The sequence below is a fragment of the Pangasianodon hypophthalmus genome, chromosome 30, assembly GCF_027358585.1.
Source record: "Pangasianodon hypophthalmus isolate fPanHyp1 chromosome 30, fPanHyp1.pri, whole genome shotgun sequence".
Lineage (NCBI taxonomy): Eukaryota > Metazoa > Chordata > Actinopteri > Siluriformes > Pangasiidae > Pangasianodon > Pangasianodon hypophthalmus.
Window position 1 is genome coordinate 4,201,881 of NC_069739.1, and position 26,127 is coordinate 4,228,007.

The 26,127-nt window shown below is 43.1% G+C and overlaps 1 protein-coding gene and 1 pseudogene across 1 annotated transcript; both read left to right on the forward strand.

Annotated features, from left to right (window-relative positions):
* Nucleotides 1–2,139: 2,139 nt before the first annotated feature.
* LOC128317815 (uncharacterized) lies at nucleotides 2,140–5,384 on the forward strand (annotated as a pseudogene).
* An 8,027-nt stretch (nucleotides 5,385–13,411) lies between these two features.
* LOC117596542 (cell adhesion molecule DSCAM-like) lies at nucleotides 13,412–24,244 on the forward strand. The gene is made up of 7 exons (XM_053231631.1): nucleotides 13,412–13,498; nucleotides 14,133–14,148; nucleotides 17,102–17,410; nucleotides 22,149–22,460; nucleotides 22,863–22,928; nucleotides 23,590–23,679; nucleotides 23,792–24,244. Exons 1-7 carry the CDS (start codon nucleotides 13,412–13,414, stop codon nucleotides 23,848–23,850), a joined length of 939 nt encoding a protein of 312 aa, XP_053087606.1. The 3' UTR covers nucleotides 23,851–24,244.
* Nucleotides 24,245–26,127: the final 1,883 nt, after the last annotated feature.

Here is a 26,127-nt window from a genome sequence, read left to right on the forward strand (position 1 = left end):
CGTATTAGAAGAAGCGCATTAATATGAACCTGTGATGTGCAGCTGCATTACTGTCAGAGCTAGAAAATGATTAAGCACCGACGATTAATCTGACCAATCAGAATGGAGAATTAAACCCCCATGTGTCCTTTCCAAGTTCTCTTCTGTTCCACACAGAGACTCCCACAAACCCGGATCCTCACCACACCACCATCATCATCTGTACTGCTATTGGGGTTCTGCTGCTGCTGATACTCGGAGGAGTCATGTACTCGAAACACAGAGGTATACACACACACACACACACACACACAGATTTCTGCAGTCTCACTCTGTTTGGTTTCATTCTGTTGGACAGAAACGAGGACAGACTGAGATCGGTGATGGACAAACAGGACCAAGGACACAGCAGAAGATGCAGGTGAATACACACATCCATGTGGAGCGTGTGCATGTTTGTGTGTGTGTTTGTGTTTTAGTTTGGTCTAATGCAATTTTTTTTTTCTACAGAATCATTCTGATGTTCTGCACACAGCTATAAATCCACAAGCTAAAAGCAACAAAGCAGAAGAAAAGGTGTGTATCATTCTAAAAGTGTGTGTGTGCGTGTGTGTGTGTGTGTGTGTGTGTGTGTGTGTGTGTGTGCGTAATAACAGGTTGTTTATATTGTATTCCTGCAGGATGATGTGATGTACTCGACTGTAGTCCACAGTAACACTGTGAGCGCAGCACACACTCCAGTGGCATCAGGAGATACTACATTATATGCCAGCATCAAAACTAACTAACTAACTAACTAACTAACACACACACACACACACACACACGCATGCACACAGACACACAAAATCTTTGTCCTATATTTGTGAGGTTTTTTCACTGGCTTAATTGCAATTTCAACTACTTTATAAAGTGTCTACAACCTAACATTTAAAAAAAAAAACAATATGTTTGTACAGCAATAATTATTTACTATATCTGAAGAATAATAATACTTCTCTTTGCTCTTACATATTCAGCTTTAAATGTTTGTTTTTTTGGCATTGTTACACTTTGCATTATCGTTAGATCTTTAAAGCAGCAGTTTGATCCACATCTCCAACTTCAAGCTCTCTGCTGAAACTGTGTATGCATCATGGGTTGTGTTTTAGGAAAACTTTTAGAGCTGAAGGAAGTCTGTCTCAGCTGAGGATGAGGTGATTTCTGGGCCGTAAAAACAGAAAGCTAAAAGAATGAAACTATAAAAATCCAATTTTTACAAATTATCTTTGAAATGATATGATTCTTTTAGGTATATACATGCTTGTAAAAATGACAAAAGCTCATGGCTTTGGATAAAATAGACTTCCTTGTTGTTTTTAGCAGTAACAGTTTCTGTGAATGTTTATTTCTGTTTCATAAATAATAAAAGCTGAAAAGCTCACTGGGGACTGTCTTCTTATTCTGCATTTTCATACATACATGAAAAAAATGAGCATTGTTAGTGAGATTTACACTAGTCGAGTCAGAGTCACTGTAACTAGCGATAAAATCTTTATTATTGTTGAAATATTCTTTATTATTGATGAAAATTTTCACTCATAAAACATATTTGGCCCAAGTTCTTTGATCTTTCATTATTAAGGTTTGGATTAAACCCATTTAATTCTCATGATAAGTCCAAGCAGGAAATAACTACAAGAACTCAACAAGAAATATAAAAACTTTGATGGTTAATGGTTAATCATTGCAGTACTGACCACATTTACACCCTACACACTCTAATCAAACAGCATGCTCACCAAAAAAAAAACAAAGCCATTTATTTCTGTAAAGCTGTTTTGTGACAATGTCCATTGTTAAAAGTGCTATACAAATAAAACTGAATTGAATTGAATTGAAAGCCAAAATATTCGCATGTGTTACATCACTGATGATGTGTCTAGGGCGCACCTGGAAGGTGTGTGTCAAAACCAGTTTAGTCTGGCAGCAGCCAGTGACCTCTCTAGATGACTACCATGAAGAGAGTGGCGACAGCTGGAGAGACAGCAACCGGGGCAGGGAGGGTTAGCTTCCCAAACTGCAGCACCCATGAGCACCCACTAATAAACTACGGAAAACCCTAAGGAAGTATACACCCAGAGGTGCCCAAGAGGGGGGAAGAATGAGCATCTCAACAGGATGGACTTACAGTTATTGACCCAAGCTGATGGACATAAAACTACGAGTGCAGTTTGCAAATGCGGCAAGGTCTGCAAAAACCTGCATGGCCTTAAGATCCACCAGGCCAGAATGAAGTGCTTGTCTGGTACACAAGTGATGCAACGCACAGGTCAAGTACCTGGTCAGACGCAGGAGGAGCCCGGCCCGGAGTCACCCCACAGTGCCCAGGCCCTCCATGCACCACTAGGCGTTCCCAAACCAGGCTTTCAGAACAACGTCAGGTTAAGTGGCCCGCCGCTAATAAGGAAAATGAGTGGCACCAGCTTGATGAGGACGTGGACCAGATTCTCCAAGTAACATCCAGAGGGGATGCTGACTGGAGACTGCAGATAATGTGCTCAATAATTATCAACATAGCCGCTTAGAGATTTGGTCTGAAGGAGCAGCATCCCTCTAGTGGTTCTGCGAGACCAAATCGTCGGGAGGAGAAGATCTGTCAGTTGCAGCAGGAGCTCTGTGTGCTTAGAAAGTAGTTCAAGCAGGCAAAGGAGGAGGATAAAGCTGTCCTGGCTGAGCTCCGGAACATTGTAAGGAGTAAGCTCACTACCATCCTTCGAGCAGAGTGGCACAGAAAGAAGGGCAAGGAGAGGGCTCGCAGACGGGCAGAGTTCATCACAAACCCTTTTGGATTCACCAGGAGACTCCTCGGCCAGAAGCGTAGCGGTCGACTCACCTGTACTCAAGACGAGGTTGATAAGTACCTCAGCACCAGTTACAGTGATAGAGCTAGAGACCAGGACCTTGAACCGTGTAGCATGTTGATAACCCCACCGGAACCCAGTGTGGCATTTAACCTCAAGGATCCAACCCTGAAAGAGGTTCAGGAGGTTGTCAAAGCAGCTAGGACGAACTCAGCACCAGGTCCAAGTGGAGTGCCCTACGTGGTCTACAAGAGGTGCCCCAAACTCTTTCAGCAACTATGGAAAATCATCAAAGTCATCTGGAGGAGGGGGAAAGTGGCACAGCAGTGGAGACATGCAGAGGGTGTCTGGATTCCTAAGGAGGAGAACTCAAGTAACATCAAGCAGTTCAGAGTCATCTCACTCCTCAGCATAGAGGGGAAGTTATTTTTCAGTATTGTTGCCCGATGCATGATGGAGTTCCTCCTGCAGAATGAGTACATTGACACCACTGTACAGAAAGGTGGGATCCTTAAAGTGCCAGGCTGCATTGAGCACACAGGAGTTATCACCCAGTTAATCCAGGAGGCTCAAGAAGGTGGCAGCGATCTGGCAGTGCTGTGGCTCGACCTTGCCAACGCTTATGGGTCAATCCCGCACAAGGTGGTGGAAACCTCACTGATCTGACATCATGTTCCAGAGAAGATCAGGGACCTCATTTTGAACTATTACAGCTGCTTCAATTTGAGAGTCACTTAGGGATCAACAACATCCGCATTCCATAGGCTGGAGAAAGGAATAATCACAGGGTTTACTATCTCAGTGATCTTGTTCACCTTAGCTATGAATATGCTAGTTAAGTCAGCAGAGGTGGAATGCAGAGGCCCACTTACCCGGTCAGGTGTGCGACAGCCCCCGATCAGAGTGTTTATGGACGATCTGACGGTAACCACAACATCCATACCAGGCTGCAGATGGATCCTCCAAGGCCTGGAACACCTCATCAGTTGGGCCTGAAAGGACTTTAAGTCCCGATCCCTTGTGGTGAGGAAGGGAAACGTAACTGATAAGTTCCATTTCTCCCTTGGAGGAGTGCAAATTCCATCAATCACCGAGAAGCCAGTTAAGAGTCTGGGAAAAGTCTTCAACAGCACACTTAAGGACACAGCCACACTTCATGGAACTGGAAAAGAGTTGCACGCCTGGATTGCTACAGTGGAAAAGTCAGGGCTGCCAGGGAAGTTCAAAGCCTGGATTTACTAGCATGGCATTCTGCCGCGACTCCTCTGGCCACTGCCGGTTTATGGCGTTCCCTTAACCACTGTCAAGAGCTTTGAGAGGAAGATCAGCCACTCTCTACATAGGTGGTTGGGTTTCCCTCGCAGTATCACCAGCATAGCCTTATACGGAAGAAGAACAAGCTACAACTCCCCTTCAGTAGCCTGTCAGAGGAGTTCATGGTTTCCCGAGCAAGAGAGGTGCTGCTGTCCAGAGAATCCACTGACACCAAAGTTTCCTCAGCTGGCATTGATGTGAGGACAGGTAGGAAGTGGAGGGCCCAGGAGGCAGTCAACCAGGCTGAGGCGCGGCTGCGGCACAGTGTGCTGGTGGGGACAGTGGTGTCAGGACACGCGGGGCTTGGTTGTAAACATAAACCTCGATATGATAAGGCCCGGGGAAAGGACAGGTGTCAACTGGTCCAAGAAGAAATCCAAGCAGGGGTGGAGGAAAGGCGCATTAGTAGGATGGTGGGGATGTGACAACAAGGGGCGTGGACTCGATGGGAACAAGCGATTGACTGAAAGATCTTGTGGACTGAGTTGTGGAAAGCGGAGCCATACCGGATCCAGTTCCTTATCCAATCAGTCTACGATGTCCTCCCCAGTCCAACCAACCTCTTCTCCTGGGGCCTGAAAGACACCCCTGCATGCCTCCTATGCCAAAAAAGAGGATCCCTGGAGCACATATTAAGCTGCTGCCCTAAGGCCCTGGGAGAGGGGTGTTATCGGTGGTGCCACGGCCAGGTGCTAAGGGTAATCAGCACAGGGATCTCTCTCAGCAAGCACCAGTAGCCAGCACAGCGTGCAGTCGCATGGAGAGAAACCATCAGGGAGCAGGAACCCAGCAGATGGACTCCTGGCAACAGCTCGAGACTGGCAGCTAAAGGTTGACCTGGGAAGGCAGCTCAAATTCCCAGAAACCATCGCCACGACCACGCTTAGGCCTGATATGGTCCTATTTTCAGAATCATCAAGGCAGGTGGTTCTACTGGAATTAACTGTGCCCTGGGAAGACCAGATGGAAGAGGCGTTTGAACGGAAGAGGGCCAAGTACGAGGAGTTGGTAGGCGAATGCCGTAACAGGGGATGGAAGACCCGCTGCCTCCCCATCGAGGTTGGCTGCCGAGGTTTTGCCAGCCAGTCGTTATTCAGGGCCCTCAAGCTCTTGGGAATCAGGGGACTGCACAAGAATAAAGCCATCAGGAACATCATGGATGCCGCTGAGAAGGCATCAAGATGGCTGTGGATCAAAAGGGGCGATCCGTGGACTACACAAGCTACCTAGACACAAGTCTGGAACTGATCACCCCTGGCTGGGTTGCCTGGGCGAGGGTGTATGATGTTGAAAGACCCTAAACACCCGATGACCCCAGGTTACATCACTGATGATGTGTCTAGGGTGCACCTGGAAGGTGTGTGTCAAAACCAATAGACTTTAAAAAAGCATTTGACTCTATTTGGCACACAGGGTTATTTTATCAAGTTTTAAAAAGTGATGTAGGGGGTAAAGTCTATGACATTATCAAGCCTATCTATCTGAAAAATAAATGCAGCATAAAATTTGGCAACAAATGGACAGAATACTTCACTCAAGGGCACGGGGTGAGACAGGGCTGCAGCTTGAGTCCAACTCTGTTCAATATTTATATCAATGAGTTAGCGGTGTTACTGGAACAATCTGCTCCCCTGGACTCACCCTAAACAATACCGGCATCAAATTCCTGCTCTACGCAGATGACCTGGTGCTGCTATCTCCTACTGAACAAGGCTTACAGCAACACCTGGACCTGCTGGAGCAGTACTGTCAGAACTGGGCCCTGACAGTCAACCTGGCCAAAACCAAAATTGTCATCTTCCAAAAGAAGGCCAGACTTCAGGAAAACAGACACCAGTTCACTCTAGGAAATACCGCCCTAGAGCACTAGTTACACTACGACTACCTAGGGCTGTAAATCAGTGCCTCAGGAAGCTTTGATCTGGGAGTGGAAGCACTAATAGAAAAAGCATGAAGAGCTCTTTATGCAATCAAGAATAAATTCTACAAAATAGACATCCCAATTAGAATCTGGTGTAAAATCTTTGACAGTGTTGCTGCGCCTATTGCGCTGTATGGATGTGTTTGGGGTCCACTCAGTACACATGACTACACTAGATGGGATAAACATCCCACGGAGTCTCTGCATGCAGAATTCTGTAGAAATATCCTAAAAGTTCAAAGTAAAACACCAACCAATGCATGTGTGGTGGGGTGCGGTACAGGTTTTAACACACAAGCCCAAGTTCATCTACTTGTAGAAAATTCGACTACGCCACCTGGGGGATTTTCACCCAGGAAATAGAAATAGACCCCAAAGTTTATTATTAGATCACACAGGTTCGCTTCTCTTATAAAAACGGTAGGCAGGAAATGTACAGTAGGTATCGTATAAAAATACAAAATTTATTCACAATGAATTCAAAAAAATAGAAAATTGCTTAAAATAGCCACAGTGATAAGGTGCCACTCCTGGCAGCTCACTCTCCAATGACAGTTCAGTAAACAAAAATACACCAACCTACAGGGCTGAGGTTACCCACAAGAGTGATCACCAGCACTAATTATCCAAAAGCACACTTCCACACATCCCACCGCGCACTCAGATCGCACACCCAAACACTTCAAAAAGTGTCCCATGGCAAACGTTGAAGCAGCACCACCACCAAAGATCCTTCACCCGTGGGACTCCAGCTCCTGAAAAAAAATCAAAAACAAAATAGATAAATCTTATAAACAGAAGTAAATGAAATCAGTCAAATGGAGTCACAGTTCCATCATAAAACAAACAATGATGGGTAAAAAAAATCACTACAATACAGCACAATCAACAACATACAAATATTCAAAAGAAAAGAAAGAAAGAAAAAGAAAACCCAAAGAAAAAAACACAGTTCAACTACGAGGAAAACAGGACTCATAGGGAGTGACTGCGTAGTCTGTACGCCAGCTCCGATAATCAAATAGACGATCCTCTATCCCGAGATAAAAAAATTAAATAAATAAACTAGAAATCAAAAGAAACCAGACAGCAGCAATCCCCTTTTATTAGTTGCGACGTAACAGTTTTTTTGCAGCGCGGCACCAGAAAAATGACAGAGCTGCAATAATAATTGCCCAGAATGAAAGGGAGAATCCTGCGGCAACAACGAGTGCTTTATAATCCGTTCACAGGCCAGGATACACAAATATGAATAACAAAACACAAAACAGTGTTACTAATAATTACATATCACCCGCTAGAATTCCCCACTCGTAACCACATGCAAGACACTTACCAACGAGTGCTTTATAATCCATTCACAGGCCAGGATACACAGCCTTCATATAACACGCTGCTAAGCTGAAGTACAGGGAACTGCACATTACTCAAACCAACCGCCAAATTGTCAAGCCCCAAGCGAAGCTAGATGATCTGTTTGCTACAAAACAGCTTCAACTCACATACCTGAGAGGAGGGCAGTCATCAAATCCACTACGGAAGCAACCGAAGGAGACATGCACACAGATGAAAAGACAAGCTAGGATGCAACAAACAAATTGTTAGTGCCACACAAACAGTAATTAAAAGGTTAATGAGCTGCTACGCGCTAACAGCACATACCTGAAACCACCGTCAATAAACAGAAAGGGGAGGATCCGGACGTGACGCATAACAGGCTACAACCAACCAGCTCTAAAATAGGAAGCACTCGTCGCTGATTGGTGATCCCAAGTGTCAATCACCACCACTTACCTGATTAATACTGTCACAATCCACCCCCAGCTTCTGCATCGTCGCCCCGACGATGAACTAAACAAAAACTTACCCTCTAAACCTTCAGTCCCAAGGACGGAACCAAGCAACAGCTGTACTACCCACTATACTAGACACTGTACCTGCCCCCAATGATCGTGGGAGATGATGTACATTAGACTGCTGCCCAGCCGTATTCCTTCCAGTCCTCCTCACCACACTCTCACCCATCACAGCAGAACTTAAAGGAGGGTTCATTACCAGCTGCCCGTGCACCTCTGCCTCAGGAATTTCTTCTGCTCCCTGGGCTTCACCAGACCCCTGAGGGATGGACTGGACAGTACCCCAAGGTGCTTGCCTACTACTAACCTGCGGTGTTTAGGGCACCAAGACAAACAAATCTTCCTCATCTAACTCCTCTTCCCGAGGCTGCACAGGTTCCACTAATGGAATGTCCTGCAAGATGGGGAAGGGGTTCCTCCCAATCTGAGGTTTCAGCAAGGATCGGTGCACATGTTTTAACTTACCTAAATCTGTTGTGGGGGCAATAGTATACACCACACCCCCTTCCTTAGGTACCTTCAAGATCTGATACACCACTGAGCTCCACAGGTCGTGGTTTTATGTCGACCTCTCACACCATAGTCGCGGAGATATACCAACTGACCCTCCTTCAGTGGTGATTCTCGTACCTGCAGATCATGCCTGGCCTTTCAGCGATTGGCCGCGGCCCCCAACCACTCACGAGCACCCTCAAAAGCCACCTGCAACTGATCCTGATGCTCCAGGACCCACCAATGAACACAACCTGCCAGTGGCTCCTCGACATTACCAAGCAGGAAGTCGACTGGAAGTCTAGGCTCCTGCCCGAACATCAAAAAATCAGGGCATTCCTCTGTATCTTGGTGAGGAGTAGTGTTATACTGTAGGTGAAAAGTACCTGGGGAAGACAAGATGGCCAATCCCCCTTCTTTGACACAGACAAGGTACGCAAAAGATGTGCAAAAGGTGTGCAATGTTCGGTTGAAAGGTTTGCACTGGCCGTTTCCAGCAGGGTGGTATGGAGTAGTGCGCAATTTTTCAACTCCGTACAAGCAACACAGCTGCTGAATGAGGGCTGACTCGAAATTACGGCCTCGGTCCGAATGGATACGACCAGGCACCCAAAATTTACCCCCTGGTGCCCGTGCTGTTGGTGCAGCTGCGTCAACACCTCCGACTTCATGGCTGCCGGCAATAGCACTTGAAGGACCTCCTCTCCACCATCCGGGTGAAACACCCGACGATAAAGCACCCCCTCGTTCTACACCAGGTGATCCCACTGCAGAAACAAAATCACAGCAGACCTGGAGAGTTTCTTACGCTCCTCAGAGCTGGGAGGCGATTTCCGCCTCCAAAACACCAACCGTTCCCCGATAACTGAACCGGCCTGCTGCTGAACACACATATCACTGATGGAATAACAAGGAAATGATACAATTTGGTTTACCTGAGTCACCAATGCACCTTGGGCGGCTTGATGCAACGCAACTGGAACAGCTGCACCCGGGCACAAATCCTGAACTTCTTCCACCACAGGGAGATTCTGGTGTGACAAGGCATCAGCATTGCAGTTGCTCTTACCTGATCTATATTTGAGCTCAAAGTCAAAGGCTGCCAACTGGGCAGCCCAGCGCTGTTCCATGGCACCTAACTTGGCTGAGGTCAGGTAGCTAAGAGGGTTATTATTGGTATAGACTACACACTTATGCCCCAGTAGGTATTCCCGGAACTTCTCAGTCATGGCCCACTTGAGCGCAAGAAACTCCAGGTTCACAGAACTGTAGTTAGATGTATTGCGCTCAGTGGGCCTAAGACCTCGGCTACCATAAGCTATGGGATGCACCTTACCTTGTTGCTCTTGTGAGAGGACTGCCCCTAGCCCCCCATGGCTGGCGTACACCTCCAAGATAAAAGGAAATGAAAAGTCGGCATAGGCGAGCATGGGGGCTGTGGTAAGTCTACCCTTTAACTCCTCAAAGCTACTCTGACAGTAGACCAGGCTTCAGCAAACTCACGGGACCCATACTTTGACTGCTTCGGGGTTGCTAGCTCTGCCACCAACCTGTGGAGGGGAGCAGCTAGCCTTGCAAACCCCTCCACAAAACGTCGGTAGTAGATAGCAAACCCCAAAAATGACCACAACCCCGCAACACTGGTTGGCCGAGGCCACTGTGAAACTGCCTCAATTTTACCTGGGTCTGTGGAGATTGCTTCTGATGAGATCACATGACCCAAGTACTGCACTTCACGTTTAAAGAAGGCACACTTAGACAACTTGGCCTTCAAACCTTCCCTGAGTAACCGGCTTAAGACTACTTCCATCCGAGCTAGATGTTGGTCAACTGAAGAGGAAAACACAATATCATCCAGGTACAAGAGAAGAGACTGGCACTGTTGGTCCCCAAACAACCGTTCCATTAATCGTTGGAAGGTGCTGGGGGCGTTGCAAAGCCCGAACGGCATCCTGTTCCATTCAAAGAGCCCGAACGGAGTACAAAAAGCAGTTTTCGGTCTATCTGCCTCGCTAACAGGGACCTGATTGTACCCGCTGGCAAGGTCCATGGTAGAAAACCAACGTAGGTTACGGGGTAGAGGGAAAGCATCCTTCCTGGTCTTAGAATTTAAATGACGGTAGTCTACACATATGCGTAGGCTACCGTCCTTCTTCTTGACCAGGACGATGGGCGAAGCTGAAGGGCTGCAGCTCTCTCTAATTACCTGGGCCTCAAGCAGTTGGTTAATGTGTGCCTTCACTACCTCGTACGCGGAAGGAGGAATGCGCCTATACCGCTGCCGCAGAGGGACCTCATCTAGCAAGGGATGTCATTGGAAATGAGATTAATGCATCATGTATGGAAAACACAGGCGAATACTTATCCAGTAGCACCCTCACCTTACCTTGTTCTTCCAATGACAACACAGACAAATTAATCGCCCGGATCTGTTCTTGTACAGACGGAGAAGCCTGCACAACTTGTGTACTCACCCTAGCCGAAACCACCTGAACTTCAGTGACCTCTGGGGGTAAGCTAACCACATAAACATGGTTGACCGTGCTAGCATACATCACTACATCTATCGTGCCCAGAGCACGAGATGCCAACAAACCTGCTGGAAGACCAGAATCTAGTGGCTCAAACAGTACTGTACCACTTGAGTACTGTGCAGAGCACATTACGGCAACCAATTTCATGGTGCCCCCTGCGACACGCCCGCACTTTGACTTGACCCCCCTGATCTGTGACTGGCTGGACTTCAATATGATGGCAATGTTGTAAGGCCTGGAAAACAGAAATAGGGGCCTGCGACACAACAGGTAAATCAAACAGACTCATGCCATGCTGGCCAAAGAGCTCCGGGTAGCAGCGGCTCAGGACGTTCATTCCCAGGACCCCAGGCATTAATTGATCAGCATTAATCGATGAAAAGAGTTTTAGGTTTACTGCACCAGCTTAATGAAGTTGGGAGGTATCAATACTTGCTTTGCCTAGGTGGTGAATGGAAGTAGTTGGTGTTGGTCAGAAGGTTCTAGTCGGACTGGAGTTGGAGGGTGTTAGAGAAGTTATTGATCGTTGCTGGAGAGGGAGGCTGGAGTCTGGATGGCTGGGCTAAGGGTCGAGTCAAGCGATGTTTGGTGACGCAAGTCTTGGAATCTTCTGGTGCAGGTTCTCTTCCTGTTCCAGCTCTGTTCTGGTCCCAGCTCCAGCTCTGTTCTTTGTCCTTGTGTTCCTGTGTTTTGTTCTGTGTTTTTGTGTTCCTTACATGCTTGGGCATGAGGTTCTTATGCTAGTTTGGATGAGCCGGCCTCCTAAGGTCTTCAACCAACCGCAGGTTGGTTTGGAGATGATTGGAGAGCGGCTTGGCTGGCCCTCCAGCTAATTTGCAAGTGACCTCTCCCGGGTCGCCTCCTTCTCAATGTCCGTTGTAATGTGGTCTTATTTACTTTTAATACTTATAATAACTGTGTGATATGAGATACTGAGAATTGCACACCATCAACAGCTTCAGCACATGGAAACAAACATGCAGATACCAAAGACGACATACATACGTGTGACCATTAGCTTCTGGATATAATGGTGTGTTTACAGAATGACACAGGTCTAATATTATGTAATTTCATTAATAGTAGGGTTGCATTATAATGTCGGTTTGAGTACATGATTTCGGAGGTAGCGCCCGGCTTCCCACCATGTGAGAAGTTGCCATAACTGAGTTGTAAGTTAACCTTAGACTCTTGCCCTCTTGTTCGATACAGCATGTGTGAGGGCATGTTCCCCATACAGACGTAATACACAACCCAGCGACTACATTGAAATAAGATAAGGCAGAAACGAAGAAAGAAAGGAACATTCTTAAAAGTGGAGGAGTCTTAGGCATAGAGTCAATCCAAACAAAAGGCCCCTGTTAAGGGTGGTCAACTCGTGGTCAGCTCAACTGTGGGGTAATTTACACCCTTTTTTTGGAGGGTTCCTGCATTCCGATGACCATTAGCATCCCTTAATGTTTAACGATCTGTTGTTTAGCCTAGACAGGCTGGAGCCATCTTAGGTTTGTTTGGTGTAAAGGAATGTCTTTGTCCTGTGTGTGGTTGAAGATTCCAACACATTACAGTATGAAGCACTGAAAACCCAAGAGCTCAGCCCTAAAACCAGTCCCCTCTGTCAGCTGGTCCTGAGACTCACTAACACACTAACCGCTAACACACTAACCACTAACACACAGCAGTCTCAGACCGGTGCTGCTCACCAAAGTCTAATCAAAGTCAACCAAATTACTGAGCAGATGAGAAGAGCGTATCTGGAGCACTGGGACAGTCCGACCCAAACCCAGTCCAGATTACACTGCTATCGGGCCCTAAACAGAGAGTATGAACTGGCAGAGTATCTCTTCACCGTCAGAGATAAAAGCAGAGACACATCCTGACCAAGTACAGGCTGAGTGAGCACAGTCTCGCCGTGCAGAAGGGCCGACACAGGAGAACCTGGCTGCCCAGAGAACAGAGACTGTGTGCTCACTGTACAAGCAGTGAGGTCGAGAGAGAGCTGCACTTCCTCCTCCACTGTGAAAAATATCAACACCAGAGAAACATCTTCACCAAAAACATCACACACACAATTCCAAATTTCTGCAATTTAACAGAAGAAGAAAAATTAAAAATCATTCTAGAAGAAGGAATCACTGGAGCCTTCGCTGCAAAGTATGTGTCAGAATGCGAGAACCTTCTGAGAGACAACTTCTCCACAAATGGATTAATCCTGCAGTGTGAATTTTATTTTTAATACCTGGTGGATCCCAACCCTGACAAGAAAGAGTCGGAAAGGTTCATGCTATCATGGCTTACATGAAAAGCTTGGTATACATACAGACTGATGACAGTTACTGGGCATTTCCAGCTTCTAGAGAAGAGAACTGTCGCTAGTTAAGAGGGAGCCTCCCCTAGAAATCTTTTTGGGGTCGGGGGGTAACTTGCTGCTCTATCCTGCTCTATCCTGCACCAGGCTAGCATCCACTGACGATGCCACTCCTCTTCCAGGCTCCTCAAAAAGGCAGTCTTTCCGCCCCTGGCTCTGCCCCCTGCTCCACAGGATTTGCCTTTTGTGATGTATAAAATGTAATAAATGACAAGAAATGGAACACTCAGTTTATCCATTTGCATCTTGCTTAATCTCACATTACATTTATTGTCTCATCACTGTTTTTTGGTCAATTTGTTGTTTAGTAAATGGAGAGTGTTCAGGTTTTGTGTGTTTCTCTGCAACATCTCACTTTGGCCTTCTTTGTATTTCACTCTTCTGCCAGGTCAAATAAGTGATGTAAAGTTTGCACTTCCTGTGTTAACTGTAAGGGTGTGGAAGTTCGAGTGTGTTTATTATGGTGGTATTTAAAATGAGTAATATTGATAGTTTATTGGCATTAGAAGATGTATTATGATTTATTACCATTTAGGACATAGAATTAGTTATGACCTGAGAGTTATGACCTGAGAGACTTTCTCACTTCTTTCTGGTCAGTGATGAACTGCTAAGTTTGGACTTCCTGTGTAAGCACTTTCTGTGAGGGTGTGAATGAAGTAATGTAATAAACTTGCAGTGTGTGTTCTATAGAGTGTGTTCATTCTGATCAGACACGGTGCAGCAGTTGGTCAGTGTATGTTTACCTCTACTTCTCTTTTTGGATTAATGTGTGTGTTTGGCTCAGTAAGAATGCAGGTGTGTTTTCTTCTCCTCCTTATACAGGTTCATGTCACTGAAGGTGAGTCTGCTGTTCTCTCTCTCTCTCTCTTATTTAATGATGTGATATGTATGAATTTATCATGTAATGCCTTTAAAACATGAAGTCTTGCAGTAATCTTACTCATGATATGGAAAATATAAAGTGCACACTGAACAACTGAAATTATTTGAGCAAGTTTTGGAGTTTTCTGTTTGCTATCAAACCAAATAGAAGTATAAATGTGAGAAAATTATCATCATGGGACTTTCATAAAAGCTGCTTAACACTCAGAGCTTTCTGTCAGAGCTTTATTAATCCCCATCTATGTTCTGGGTTCATGTAGAACTCTGAGTCTCGTTCATCATGATTGGTGTTCTGGTTGTTCCTGCCTCGCCCCCCTACAGTTTCCTCTTGCTCTCTCATTGGCTGTTACTCATCGAGGTTCTTACAGCGTCGTACATGCGCTTATCCTACAAGATTTAGTACCAATCATTTTAAAGATGTTTGAAACACTGGGGTGTGTACACTGTTCACAGAATGGGTGGATGATGTCACTAAACTGCTTACCCGTGTGGTGTGTTCACACCGTCACTTCCTTCACCAGCAGTTGGCCTCTTTGGTGGTGTGTCACTAAAATAGAAGCGGGTTTAGCTGTTCTAAAATACATGCAGAGTTTCAGTGCCTGAGTTACACGAGATAAAAACAGACTAGCCATGTTGTAGCTTCAAGTTTTTTGGCTTAGATATATATTTTTTGCTTCTGAAAGTTAAATTCAACGTAAATGTCAAATCGAACTCCTGATAAATTGCAATTAAATTCCTGCTGAACCTTCATACATTTTGTTTTCAGTTAAAAGTACATGTGAGCATTGTGTAGTTTGTGTTCTGTGGATTAACACTTGACCATGGGTGTGACATATGATGAGAGCGTTTTACATTCAAACTGACAACACTCAATAATCTCTTTCATTTGTTTAAATTTGAGAAATGCTTTTTTTCTGCTGTTATTGCCTGTGTCACAAGCCTCTAAACATTTTTGTCTGTCTCAGTAGAAACGTCATATCTGCTGTGCACTTGTCACCACACTGCAAAATTATTTGACAGTAGTTGTGCATGATGCTGTGTGTTTCTCTGTTAAAAGAGTTTAAAATAGCATTTAAAAATAAAGCACAATTGCACGCCTCTTTCTCTTTGACTGGCCGGTGTTGTAGCAATTAATGCAGATCAAAGATCATTCTGGAGAGCCTGGTTGTTGATGCCATTAGACTTCATTCTTTCCTGAATTAAGCTGAGCAGTTGTCTGCAGACAAAAGCTGCCCAACTCTTCAGAAATGTGCTCTTATATCAATTTTCATGACAAAACTTCCACATCCTGCTTTTCACAAGACCCAACATTGCGAAATATGCTTATGTTATGGTTTAACGAAGCCTTACTCACTTAAATTTACAGCTTGTTTCTGCTCTTCCCTCTTAGGAGGCTACAACTGCCTATGTAAGGTCATATAGATCACTTTCAGGCCTCTGTGTCACATTGTGCACTATACCGGTTCCATTCATCTATAACATTGAGGATTAAATATTATCAAATCTGAGTAGACATTTTGTACCAGTTGTGGACATAAGAGAGTTATCAACATTTGTGAGTAGTGGACATTAGTGAGTTGTGGATGTTAGTGAGTTGTGGTCATTACAGAGTTTTTCAACATTAGGGAGCTGAGGACATTAATGATTTGTGGAAATTATTGTGTCATGGAAATTAGTGTGCTGTGGTCATTAACCAGTTCTGGACATAAGTGTGTAGTGGACATTAAGGAGATGTGGACTTTAATGACTTGTGGACATAAGTGTGTGGTGGGAATTAATGAGTTGTGGATGTAAGTGGGTTGTGGCCATTAAGGAGTTGTGGACATTGGACATATACTGAAGCATATGGAATGCAGAAGTATATGTAATATTTAAGTGTATAAAATATTTAAGCATACACAATACTGAATTGTACAGAATACTGAAGTGTATGGACAAGTGGTCTACTACTTTATTTAAATTTTGTCCAAGGAGTGAATTTTTTTTGTCTAAGGAGAAAAGAAAAATGCAAAATCATAGTGCTTTTGTTTTATTTAAAGCATGAAAATGAATAATATTTGATAGTTTATTGGATTTAGATGATTTATAAGGATTCAGAGCATAGAATCAGTTCTGCTGTGCAATAGACATGAGAGACTTTCTCATGTCTATGTGGTTAATGCAATACTGCTAAACTTGCACTTCCTGTGTTAATAGTGAGTGTTTGAATGTGTTCTTTACAGTGTGTTCATTCTGATCAGAAACGGTGCAGCAGTTGGTCAGTGTGTGTTTCTGTTTCCAAAGTCTCTCCTTAATGAGTTGTGGACATTACAGAGTTGTAAACATTAATGAGTTGATGTTTCCACAAGACATGTGCGTGTTGTGGACGATAATGAATAGTGGATATTAGTGTGTAGTGGACATTAATGAGTTGTGGATATTAGTGTGTTGTGGACATTAGTGATTTGTGGATTTTTGTGAGTTGTGGACATTAGTGTGTTGAGGACATTAGTGAGCAGTGGACGTTAATGAGTGGTGGAGATCAGTGAGGTGTGGACATTAATGAGGTGTGGACATTAATGATTTGTGGACATTAGTGTGTTGTGGCCATTAAGGAGTTGTGGACATTTGTCTGTTATGGACATTAATGAGTTGTGGATATTTATTTGTTATGAATGTTAATTGGTTGAGGACATTCGTGTGTTGTGGACATTAATGAGTTGTGGATATTAATGAGTTGTAGACATTCATGTGTTGTGGACATTAGTGAGTGGTGGACATTAGTGAGTGTTGGACATCAGTGAGTGGTGGACAATAGTGAGTGGTGGATGTTTGTGAGGTTTGGAGTTACAGGTTGTCTGTAGTTGTGTAGAGTTGCTGCAGATGGTGAACTGCTCATTAACAGATCAGTAACTGGTGTGTTCCTACAGGCTGCAGGCTGGAAGGAAACAGTGAGACAAAACCCATCACTGCATACACAGGAGACTCAGTACTGCTGCCCTGCTCCTGCACTGACCTTCACACCAAACCTGACACCTTCACATGGAGGAAATACACAAAAGATTGGGTAGAGATATCTCCTGAGAGGGAGCAGTACAAAGACAGATTTCAGCTGGTTAATGATCACTCTTCAGGAAATCACTCTCTACTCATATCACACCTGACTGAAGAGGATGGAGGAGATTACAGGTGTAGTCTTAAAGAGAGTGAATACAGAGACTTCAGACTCACTGTTAAAGGTAAATGACTCATTTTTATTCACAATGCTACTTCAGTGATAATGTCAAGACAGATTAATCTGATGTTGTAACAGCAATGCAATATGTTGATGTTTGTTCATTCTCTAAAATGTAAGAATCAGATGTGAAATGTGATGTTGTCTATAGTATGTAGCAAAGGAAATGAAATATTTTTAATAAACATGTGGACTACTACTGTATAATAAAATGATGTCGCGTACACACTCCATCTTGATGTTAAAAAGTACAAAGTAACATAAGAAATAAAATGTAAGAATCAGATGTGAAATGTTTCTGTTCCATGTTCTGCCCCTCGTCTGTGTTTGTGTTTATGATTATGGATTATCTGAGTTTGTGTTCTGACCCGCTTTCACTTCTCACTACGATTCCTGGATTGTCTTTAATAAAGAACACGCTGAGTTTACACACTTGTGTCCTGCCTTCACTCACTGCACATCACACTCTTTATTTATAACTTATTAAACCTTTCTCTCCTTCAGACGCACCAACAAGACCTTCGACATCCACAGCAGTGATCACAACAACTTCACCTAATTCCAAACCAGGTACCACACACCACTGATACACACTGGAATGAAAAGTCTTTGTTAGTACGTTAGTACATCAGCTCACAGCAAGAATCACACACTAACTTTATCTGGTCTTTCACTTCCTGTAGGTGTCACAACAAAAGCTACAAAACCAACCCCAGTGGTCAAAGACAAAACAACTGCACACTCTGAAACATCTTCTGAAAAAGGTAAGGATCAATAGACTACATTAACTTCTGTTAATTTAATATGCACTTACTGTGTTCTCCTGTTCTGCTAAGAACTGTGTCTTGAAACTATTCCTTATAAATTATATATACAATCTGTAAAATGATCCAGATGGTTAGTAAGTAAAGCCTTATTAAATAAGAACTTTCTGTCAGAGCTTTATTAATCCCCGTCTATGTCCTGGGTTCATGTAGAACGCTGAGTCTCCTTCATCATGATTGGTGTTCTGGTTGTTCCTGCTTCGCCCCCCTACAGTTTCCTCTTGCTCTCTCATTGGCTGTTACTCATCGAGGTTCTTACAGCGTCATACATGCGCTTATACTACAAGATTTAGTACCAATCATTTTAAATAATTTTTGCTTGAAATACTGGAGTGTGTAACTGTTCACAGAATGGGTGGATGATGTCACTAAACTGCTTACCCATGTGGTGTGTTCACACCGTCACTTCCTTCACCAGCAGTTGGCCTCTTTGGTGGTGTGTCACTAAAATAGAAGCGAGTTTAGCTGTTCAGAGTAAAATACATGCAGAGTTTCAGTGCCTGAGTTACACAAGATAAAAACAGACTAGCCATGATGTAGCTTTTAGATCTTTGTCCTAGATATATATTTTTTGCCTCTCAAAGTTAAATTCAATGTAAATGTCAAATCCCTCTCCTGATGAATTGCATTTAATTCCTGATGAAACTTCATACATTTTGTTTTCAGATAAAAGTGCATGTGAGCGTTGTGTAGTTTGTGTTCTGTGGATTAAAACTTGACCATGGGTGTCACGTATGATGAGAGCCTTTTACATTCAAAGTGACAACACTCAGTAATCTCTTTTATTTGTATAAATTTGAGAAATGTTTGCTTTTTTCTGCTGTTATTGCCTGCGTCACAAGCCTCTAAACATTTTTGTCTGTCTCAGTAGAAACGTCATTTGAGGAAACCACAGGGCTATAACTGTGTGCTGTGCACTTGTCACCATACTGCAAGATTATTTGACAGTAGTTGTGCATGATGCTGTGTGTTTCTCTGTTAAAAGCATTTAAAATAGCATTTAAAAATAAAGCACAATTGCTCACCTCTTTCTCTTTGACTGGCCGGTGTTCTAGCAGTTAATGCAGATCAAAGATCACTCTGGAGAGCCTGGTTGTTGACGCCATTAGACTTCATTCTTTCCTGAATTAAGCTGAGCAGTTGTCTGCAGACAAAAGCTGCCCAACTCTTCAGAAGTGTGCTCTTATATCCATTTTAATGACAAAACTACCACATCCTGCTTTTCACAAGACCCAACATTGCGAAATATGCTTATGTTATGGTTTAAGGAAACCTTACTCACTTAAATTTACAGCTTGTTTCTGCTCTCCCCTCTTAGGAGGCTACAACTGCCTATGTAAGGTCATATAGATCACTTTCAGGCCTCTGTTTCACATTGTGCACTATACTGGTTCCATTCATCTATAACATTGAGGATTAAATATTATCAAATCTGAGTACACATTTTGTACCAGTTGTGGATATTAGAGAGTTATTAACATTTGTGAGTAGTGGACATTAGTAAGTTGTGGACGTTAGTGAGCTGTGGTCATTACAGAGTTTTTTCAACATTAGTGAGCTGTGGACATTAATGACATGTGGACATTATTGTGTCATGGAAATTAGTGTGCTGTCGTCATTAACCAGTTCTGGACATAATGTGTTGTGGACATAACTGTGTAGTGGACATTAAGGAGATGTGGACTTTAATGACTTGTGGACATAAGTGTGTTGTGGGAATTAATGAGTTGTGGATGTTTGTGAGTTTTGGACATTAGTGAGTGGTGGAAATCAGTGTGAGGTGGACATTAGTGAGTGGTGGACATTAGTGAGTTTTGGACAGTAGCAAGTTGTGGACATTAGTGAGTTGTGGACATTAGTGAGTTATGGACATAAGTGAGTTGTGGATGTTTGTGAGTTTTGGACATTAGTGAGCGGTGGACATTAGTGAGTTGTGGACATTAGTGAGTGGTGGACATTAGAGAGTGGTGGACATTAGAGAGTGGTGGACATTAGTGACCGGTGGACATTAGTGACTTGTGGACATTAGAGAGTGGAGGACATTAGTGAGTTATGGACATGAGTGAGCGGTGGACATTACTGAGTGGTGGACATTAGTGAGTGGTGGACATTACTGAGTGGTGGACATTAGTGAGTGGTGGACATTACTGAGTGGTGGACATGAGTGAGCGGTGGACATTACTGAGTGGTGGACATTAGTGAGTGGTGGACATTAGTGAGTGGTGGACATTAGCGAGTGTTCGACATTAGTGAGTTGTGGACATTAGCGAGTGTTGGACATTAGTGAGTGGTGGACATTAGTGACTGGTGGACATTAGTGAGCGGTGGACATTAGTGAGCGGTGGACATTAGTGAGGTGTGGACATTAGCGAGTGGTGGACATTAGTGAGCTGTGGACATTAGTGAGGTGTGGACATTAGTGAGTGGTGGACATTAGTGAGCGGTGGACATTAGTGAGTGGTGGACATTAGTGAGCGGTGGACATTAGTGAGTGGTGGACATTAGTGAGTTGTGGTCATTACAGAGTTTTTTCAACATTAGTCAGCTGTGGACATTAATGACATGTGGACATTATTGTGTCATGGAAATTAGTGTGCTGTCGTCATTAACCAGTTCTGGACATAATGTGTTGTGGACATAAGTGTGTAGTGGACATTAAGGAGATGTGGACTTTAATGACTTGTGGACATAAGTGTGTTGTGGGAATTAATGAGTTGTGGATGTAAGTGTGTTGTGGGAATTAATGAGTTGTGGATGTTTGTGAGTTTTGGACATTAGTGAGTGGTGGACATTAGTGAGTGGAGGACATTAGTGAGTGGTGGAAATCAGTGTGAGGTGGACATTAGTGAGTGGTGGACATTAGTGAGTTTTGGACATTAGCAAGTTGTGGACATTAGTGAGTTATGGACATAAGTGAGTTGTGGATGTTTGTGAGTTTTGGACATTAGTGAGTGGTGGACATTAGTGAGTGGTGGACATTAGTGAGCGGTGGACCTTAGTGAGTGGAGTACATTAGTGAGTTATGGACATGAGTGAGTGGTGGACATTAGTGAGTGGTGGACATTAGTGAGTTGTGGACATTACTGAGTGGTGGACATTAGCGAGTGTTGGACATTAGCGAGTGTTGGACATTAGTGAGTTGTGGACATTAGTGAGTGGTGGACATTAGTGACTCGTGGACATTAGTGAGCGGTGGACATTAGTGAGGTGTGGACATTAGTGAGGTGTGGACATTAGTGAGTGGTGGACATTAGTGAGCGGTGGACATTGGTGGACATTAGTGAGTTGCGGACATTAGTGAGCGGTGGACATTAGTGAGTGGTGGACATTAGTGAGTGGTGGACATTAGTGAGTTGAGGACATTAGTGAGTTGAGGACATTAGTGAGTGGTGGATGTGTGTGAGGTTTGGAGTTACAGGTTGTCTGTAGTTGTGTAGAGTTGCTGCAGATGGTGAACTGCTCATTAACAGATCAGTAACTGGTGTGTTCCTACAGGCTGCAGGCTGGAAGGAAACAGAGAGATAAAACCCATCACTGCATACACAGGAGGCTCAGTACTGCTGCCCTGCTCCTGCACTGACCTCCACACCAAACCTGACACCTTCACATGGAGGAAACACACAAATGGAAATGTTTGGGGAGTGATATCTCCTGAGAGTGAGCAGGACAAAGACAGATTTCAGCTGGTTAATGATCACTCTTCAGGAAATCTCTCTCTGCTCATATCACACCTGACTGAAGAGGATGGAGGAGATTACAAGTGTAGTCTTAAAGAGAGTGAATACAGATATTTCAGACTCACTGTTAAAGGTAAAGGACTCATTTTTATTCACAATGCTACTTCAGTGATAATCTCATGACAGATTAATCTGATGTTGTAACAGCAATGCAATATGTTGATGTTTGTTCATTCTCCAGGTTGCACACTGAATCAACAGACAGTGACTGTGACTGGATACGTGGGACAGTCTGTCCTTCTGCCCTGCTCCTGCTCTGAACTACAAGCCAAACCACACACTTTCACATGGATCTTTTTTAAAGGATCTGATCCCAAAGAAATCTTCCCAAAGGACCAAACAAATCGCTACACACACAGAGTTCAGCTCTTTAATGATCATCTCCCAGGAAATCTCTCTCTGCTCATATCACACCTGACTGTAGAGGATGGAGGATGGTACAGGTGTGAGACCGGCAACACTATCGATGCAAACGTTCAGCTCATAATAAAAGGTAAAATAACCTTCTGTTTATAAACCATATGTGACATCGACACATACAGTATGTTGCAAAGGAAACGAAATATCATTAATAAATATTTGGATTACTACTGTATAATAAAATAATGTGGAGTGCACATTCCATCTGGATGTCAAAAAGTGTATTATAAAATAAGTAATAAAATGTAAGAATCAGATGTGAAATGTTTCTGTTCCATGTTCTGCACCTCGTCTGTGTTTGTGTTTGTGATTATGGATTATCTGAGATTGTGTTCTCACCCGCTTTCACTTCTCACTACGATTCCTGGATTGTCTTTAATAAAGAACACGCTGAGTTTACACACTTGTGTCCTGCCTTCACTCACTGCACATCACACTCTTTATTTATAACTTATTAAACCTTTCTCTCCTTCAGACGCACCAACAAGACCTTCAACATCCACAGCAGTGATCACAACAACTTCACCTAATTCCAAACCAGGTACCACACACCACTGATACACACTGGAATGAAAAGTCTTTGTTAGTACGTTAGTACATCAGCTCACAGCAAGAATCACACACTAACTTTATCAACTGCACACTCTGAAACATCTTCTGAAAAAGGTAAGGATCAATACACTACATTCACTTCTGTTCATTTATGATGAAGTTTCATGATGTTCTCCTGATCTCCTAACATCTGCAGGAAAAGAACTGTGTCTTGAAACTATTCTGTGTAAATAATATATATATTCTATAAAATCATGTAGATGGTTAGTAAGTAAAGCCGTAAAGTTTAATATAACTAAATACATTCAACATAAAATAAAAGTTGTTACATTTATTTCAAACTGCAAGTCCCGTCGATCTGAAGACTTTTTTTTTATCTCAAGACAGTTTTATATCTTTATACATTAATAAATTAATAAATGAATTTTATATAATTATATCAAGACTGGATATATGGAGGATTGTATCTTCTGCTAAGAAATTATACAGGAAATGAAACATCTACAAACCCCTTATCACTCATTCTATCAAACTCTTCTCTACTTTTACACTTTCCATTACTGTTTCCTTTAAAAAGTGTAAAATCCAGTGTATCACATGTAAACAGTGTTAAGGTAATGTTCTGACTGATATTGATGATGTCTCTCCAGAGCCTCTTCCCTTCGTCCCCTTCGCCCTGGTGACTGTGATCTTTCTGCACATTATCGTGGCTGTGGTCTATTGCAGCACCAGAAAGAAAGGTACAAACACTTTCAAGCTCTGCTAATCTTACTACTTTGTGGAAATTTATCATCCACTTCCCGCCATTTTAGCTTCATGAACAGAGCTTTTCTTCTGTATTTTACTCTCCAGGTCCTGATACAGTTCATTACAGCAGAGCTGATGGAGATGGAACAGTGAGTCTGCAGTAGAGAAGAACTCAATCAGCTGATCCAGCAATAAAGTAATAAAGAGAGTTGCTCATAAATAGTCTTGCATAAATAGTTCTGTAAATACTGTAGCTTCATTTTTATTCACAATTTGTTCTTTCCAACCCTTTTAGACTTTCAGCTTTCCATTTTATGTCTAATAATATTTTAACTAAATTATAGAACATGTGTGGTTAGATTTAAACAGTTTTATTGCTGATAATCACATGCTTTTGAAGCCTTCTTCACTTTCACAATATTTACATCATTAAAAACTAGGCACATTATATTTTTTCCCTCACAAAATATTGTAATGTTCTTGGTCCTGTATTGTAAATGCTATCAGAACTGATGTATTCTGACTAACACTGGTGCGCTTTCCTTTTTTACTTTTAAAATTAAACAAATTTTTTGAGAAAAACACACTTTATTGCATTTAAGCATTATTTTGCGCCAAATTCGAGAGAATAAATACATCTGTGTCACATAGATGATTGTAAACAACTTTCCTACCATTGATCAGCTTCATCAGTGGAGTCCATCTTCCTCTGCAACGCCGGATGCCCAGTCCATCTCCCAAAACCTTCCTCCACCTCCCTCAGCCACAATCCTGTCCTTATATCACCTGTTACCTGATGGAACTGGATGAAGAATTCAGCATCTCTTTGTTTTGCTCTCTTTCACCAGTTTAAGGTTCTTTTTGCTCAGCATATATTCCTCTAGCATTCTCAGTTTAAGTGTTTTCCCTTTTTATATATCGAAGCTCAGTACTCCAGGCCTCACAGCTTCAGGGTCTCTGGTTTGATCCTGAGCTCATGTTACTGTCTGTGTGAAGTTTCCAGTGATCTCTTGTCTCTGTGTGGGTTTCCTCTGGGTTCTTCAGTTTCTTCTTACAGTCCAAAAATATGCTGGTAGATGGATTGGTGACTCTAAATCACCTTTAGGTGTGAATGAGTGTGTGAATGTGTGTGTGCATCGTGCCCTGTGATGCACTGGCCTCCCATTCAGGGTGTATTCTCACCTTATTTCCTGTGTTCTTGGGATAAACTCCAGATCCACCACAACCCTGACCAGGATAAAGCTCTTACTGAAGAGTGAAGTGAAGAGCAGAGGTTACACTAGCACTCTGGTGAGTGTGTCCTCTGCTGGTGGGGAGGAGAAATGTCCTGAGTCCTCTTTACCTGAGTTTAATACCCTTAACCCTGACAAGAGAGAAAAAACAGGTTCATGTTATCACCGGCTTACTCGATGTGACTCCTCTTCCAGGTTCTGAAAATGCCGCTCCTCCGCCCCCTGGCTCCGCCCCCTGCTCCACAGGATTTGCCTTTTGTGATATATAATAAACAACAAGAAATGAAACAGTCAGTTTATCCATTTGTATCCTGCTTAATTGCACATTACATTTATTGTCTCATCACTGTTTTTTGTCATTTTGTTGTTTAGTGAATGGAAAGTGTTCAGGTTTTGTGTGTTTTTCTGCAACATCTCACTTTGGCCTCCTTTGTATTTCACTCTTCTGCCAGGTCAAATAAGTGATGTAAAGTTTGCACTTCCTGTGTTAACTGTAAAGGTGTGGAAGTTCGAGTGTGTTTATTATGGTGGTGTTTAAAATTAGCAATATTGGTATTTTATTGGCATTAGAAGATTTTGGGTCCCTGGAGAACTAGTTGTTAGGGCTCTGTGCTCTCCCCACCGCGGCTTCTGTTCATTCTGCCAGACTTTATCTGCTTCATCCCCCTACAGTTTCCTCTTGCTCTCTCGTTGGCTGTTACTCATCGAGGTTCTTACAGCGTTGTACATGCGCTTATACTACAAGATTTAGTACCAATCATTTTAAAGATGCTTGAAACACTGGGGTGTGTAACTGTTCACAGAATGGGTGGATGATGACGCTAAACTGCTTACCCGTGTGGTGTGTTCACACCGTCACTTCCTTCACCAGCAGTTGGCCTCTTTGGTGGTGTGTCAGTAAAATAGAAGCGCGTTTAGCTGTTCAGAGTAAAATACATGCAGAGTTTCAGTGCCTGAGTTATACGAGATAAAAACAGACTAGCTTTTAAGCTTTGAGTTAGGTTTAAGTCATTGTTTTTAGCTCACAGGGATGGCACTGCATTGTGCTCTATTTTCTTGTTTTTTATCTAATGTACTTTTACCTTTTTTATTTTTTCACATTAATGAGATGTGAATGTGTGTGAGGTTTGGAGTTACAGGTTGTCTGTAGTTGTGTAGAGTTGCTGCAGATGGTGAACTGCTCATTAACAGATCAGTAACTGGTGTGTT

Bases quoted from the DNA above. Each gene is read 5' to 3' on its own strand.
- LOC117596542 (XM_053231631.1), top strand. From the start codon at position 13,412: ATGCCACTCCTCTTCCAGGCTCCTCAAAAAGGCAGTCTTTCCGCCCCT. The intron at 22,461-22,862 runs GTAAAATAACCT...TCTCTCCTTCAG, and splicing joins CGTTCAGCTCATAATAAAAG to ACGCACCAACAAGACCTTCA. The intron at 22,929-23,589 runs GTACCACACACC...ATGTCTCTCCAG, and splicing joins TTCACCTAATTCCAAACCAG to AGCCTCTTCCCTTCGTCCCC.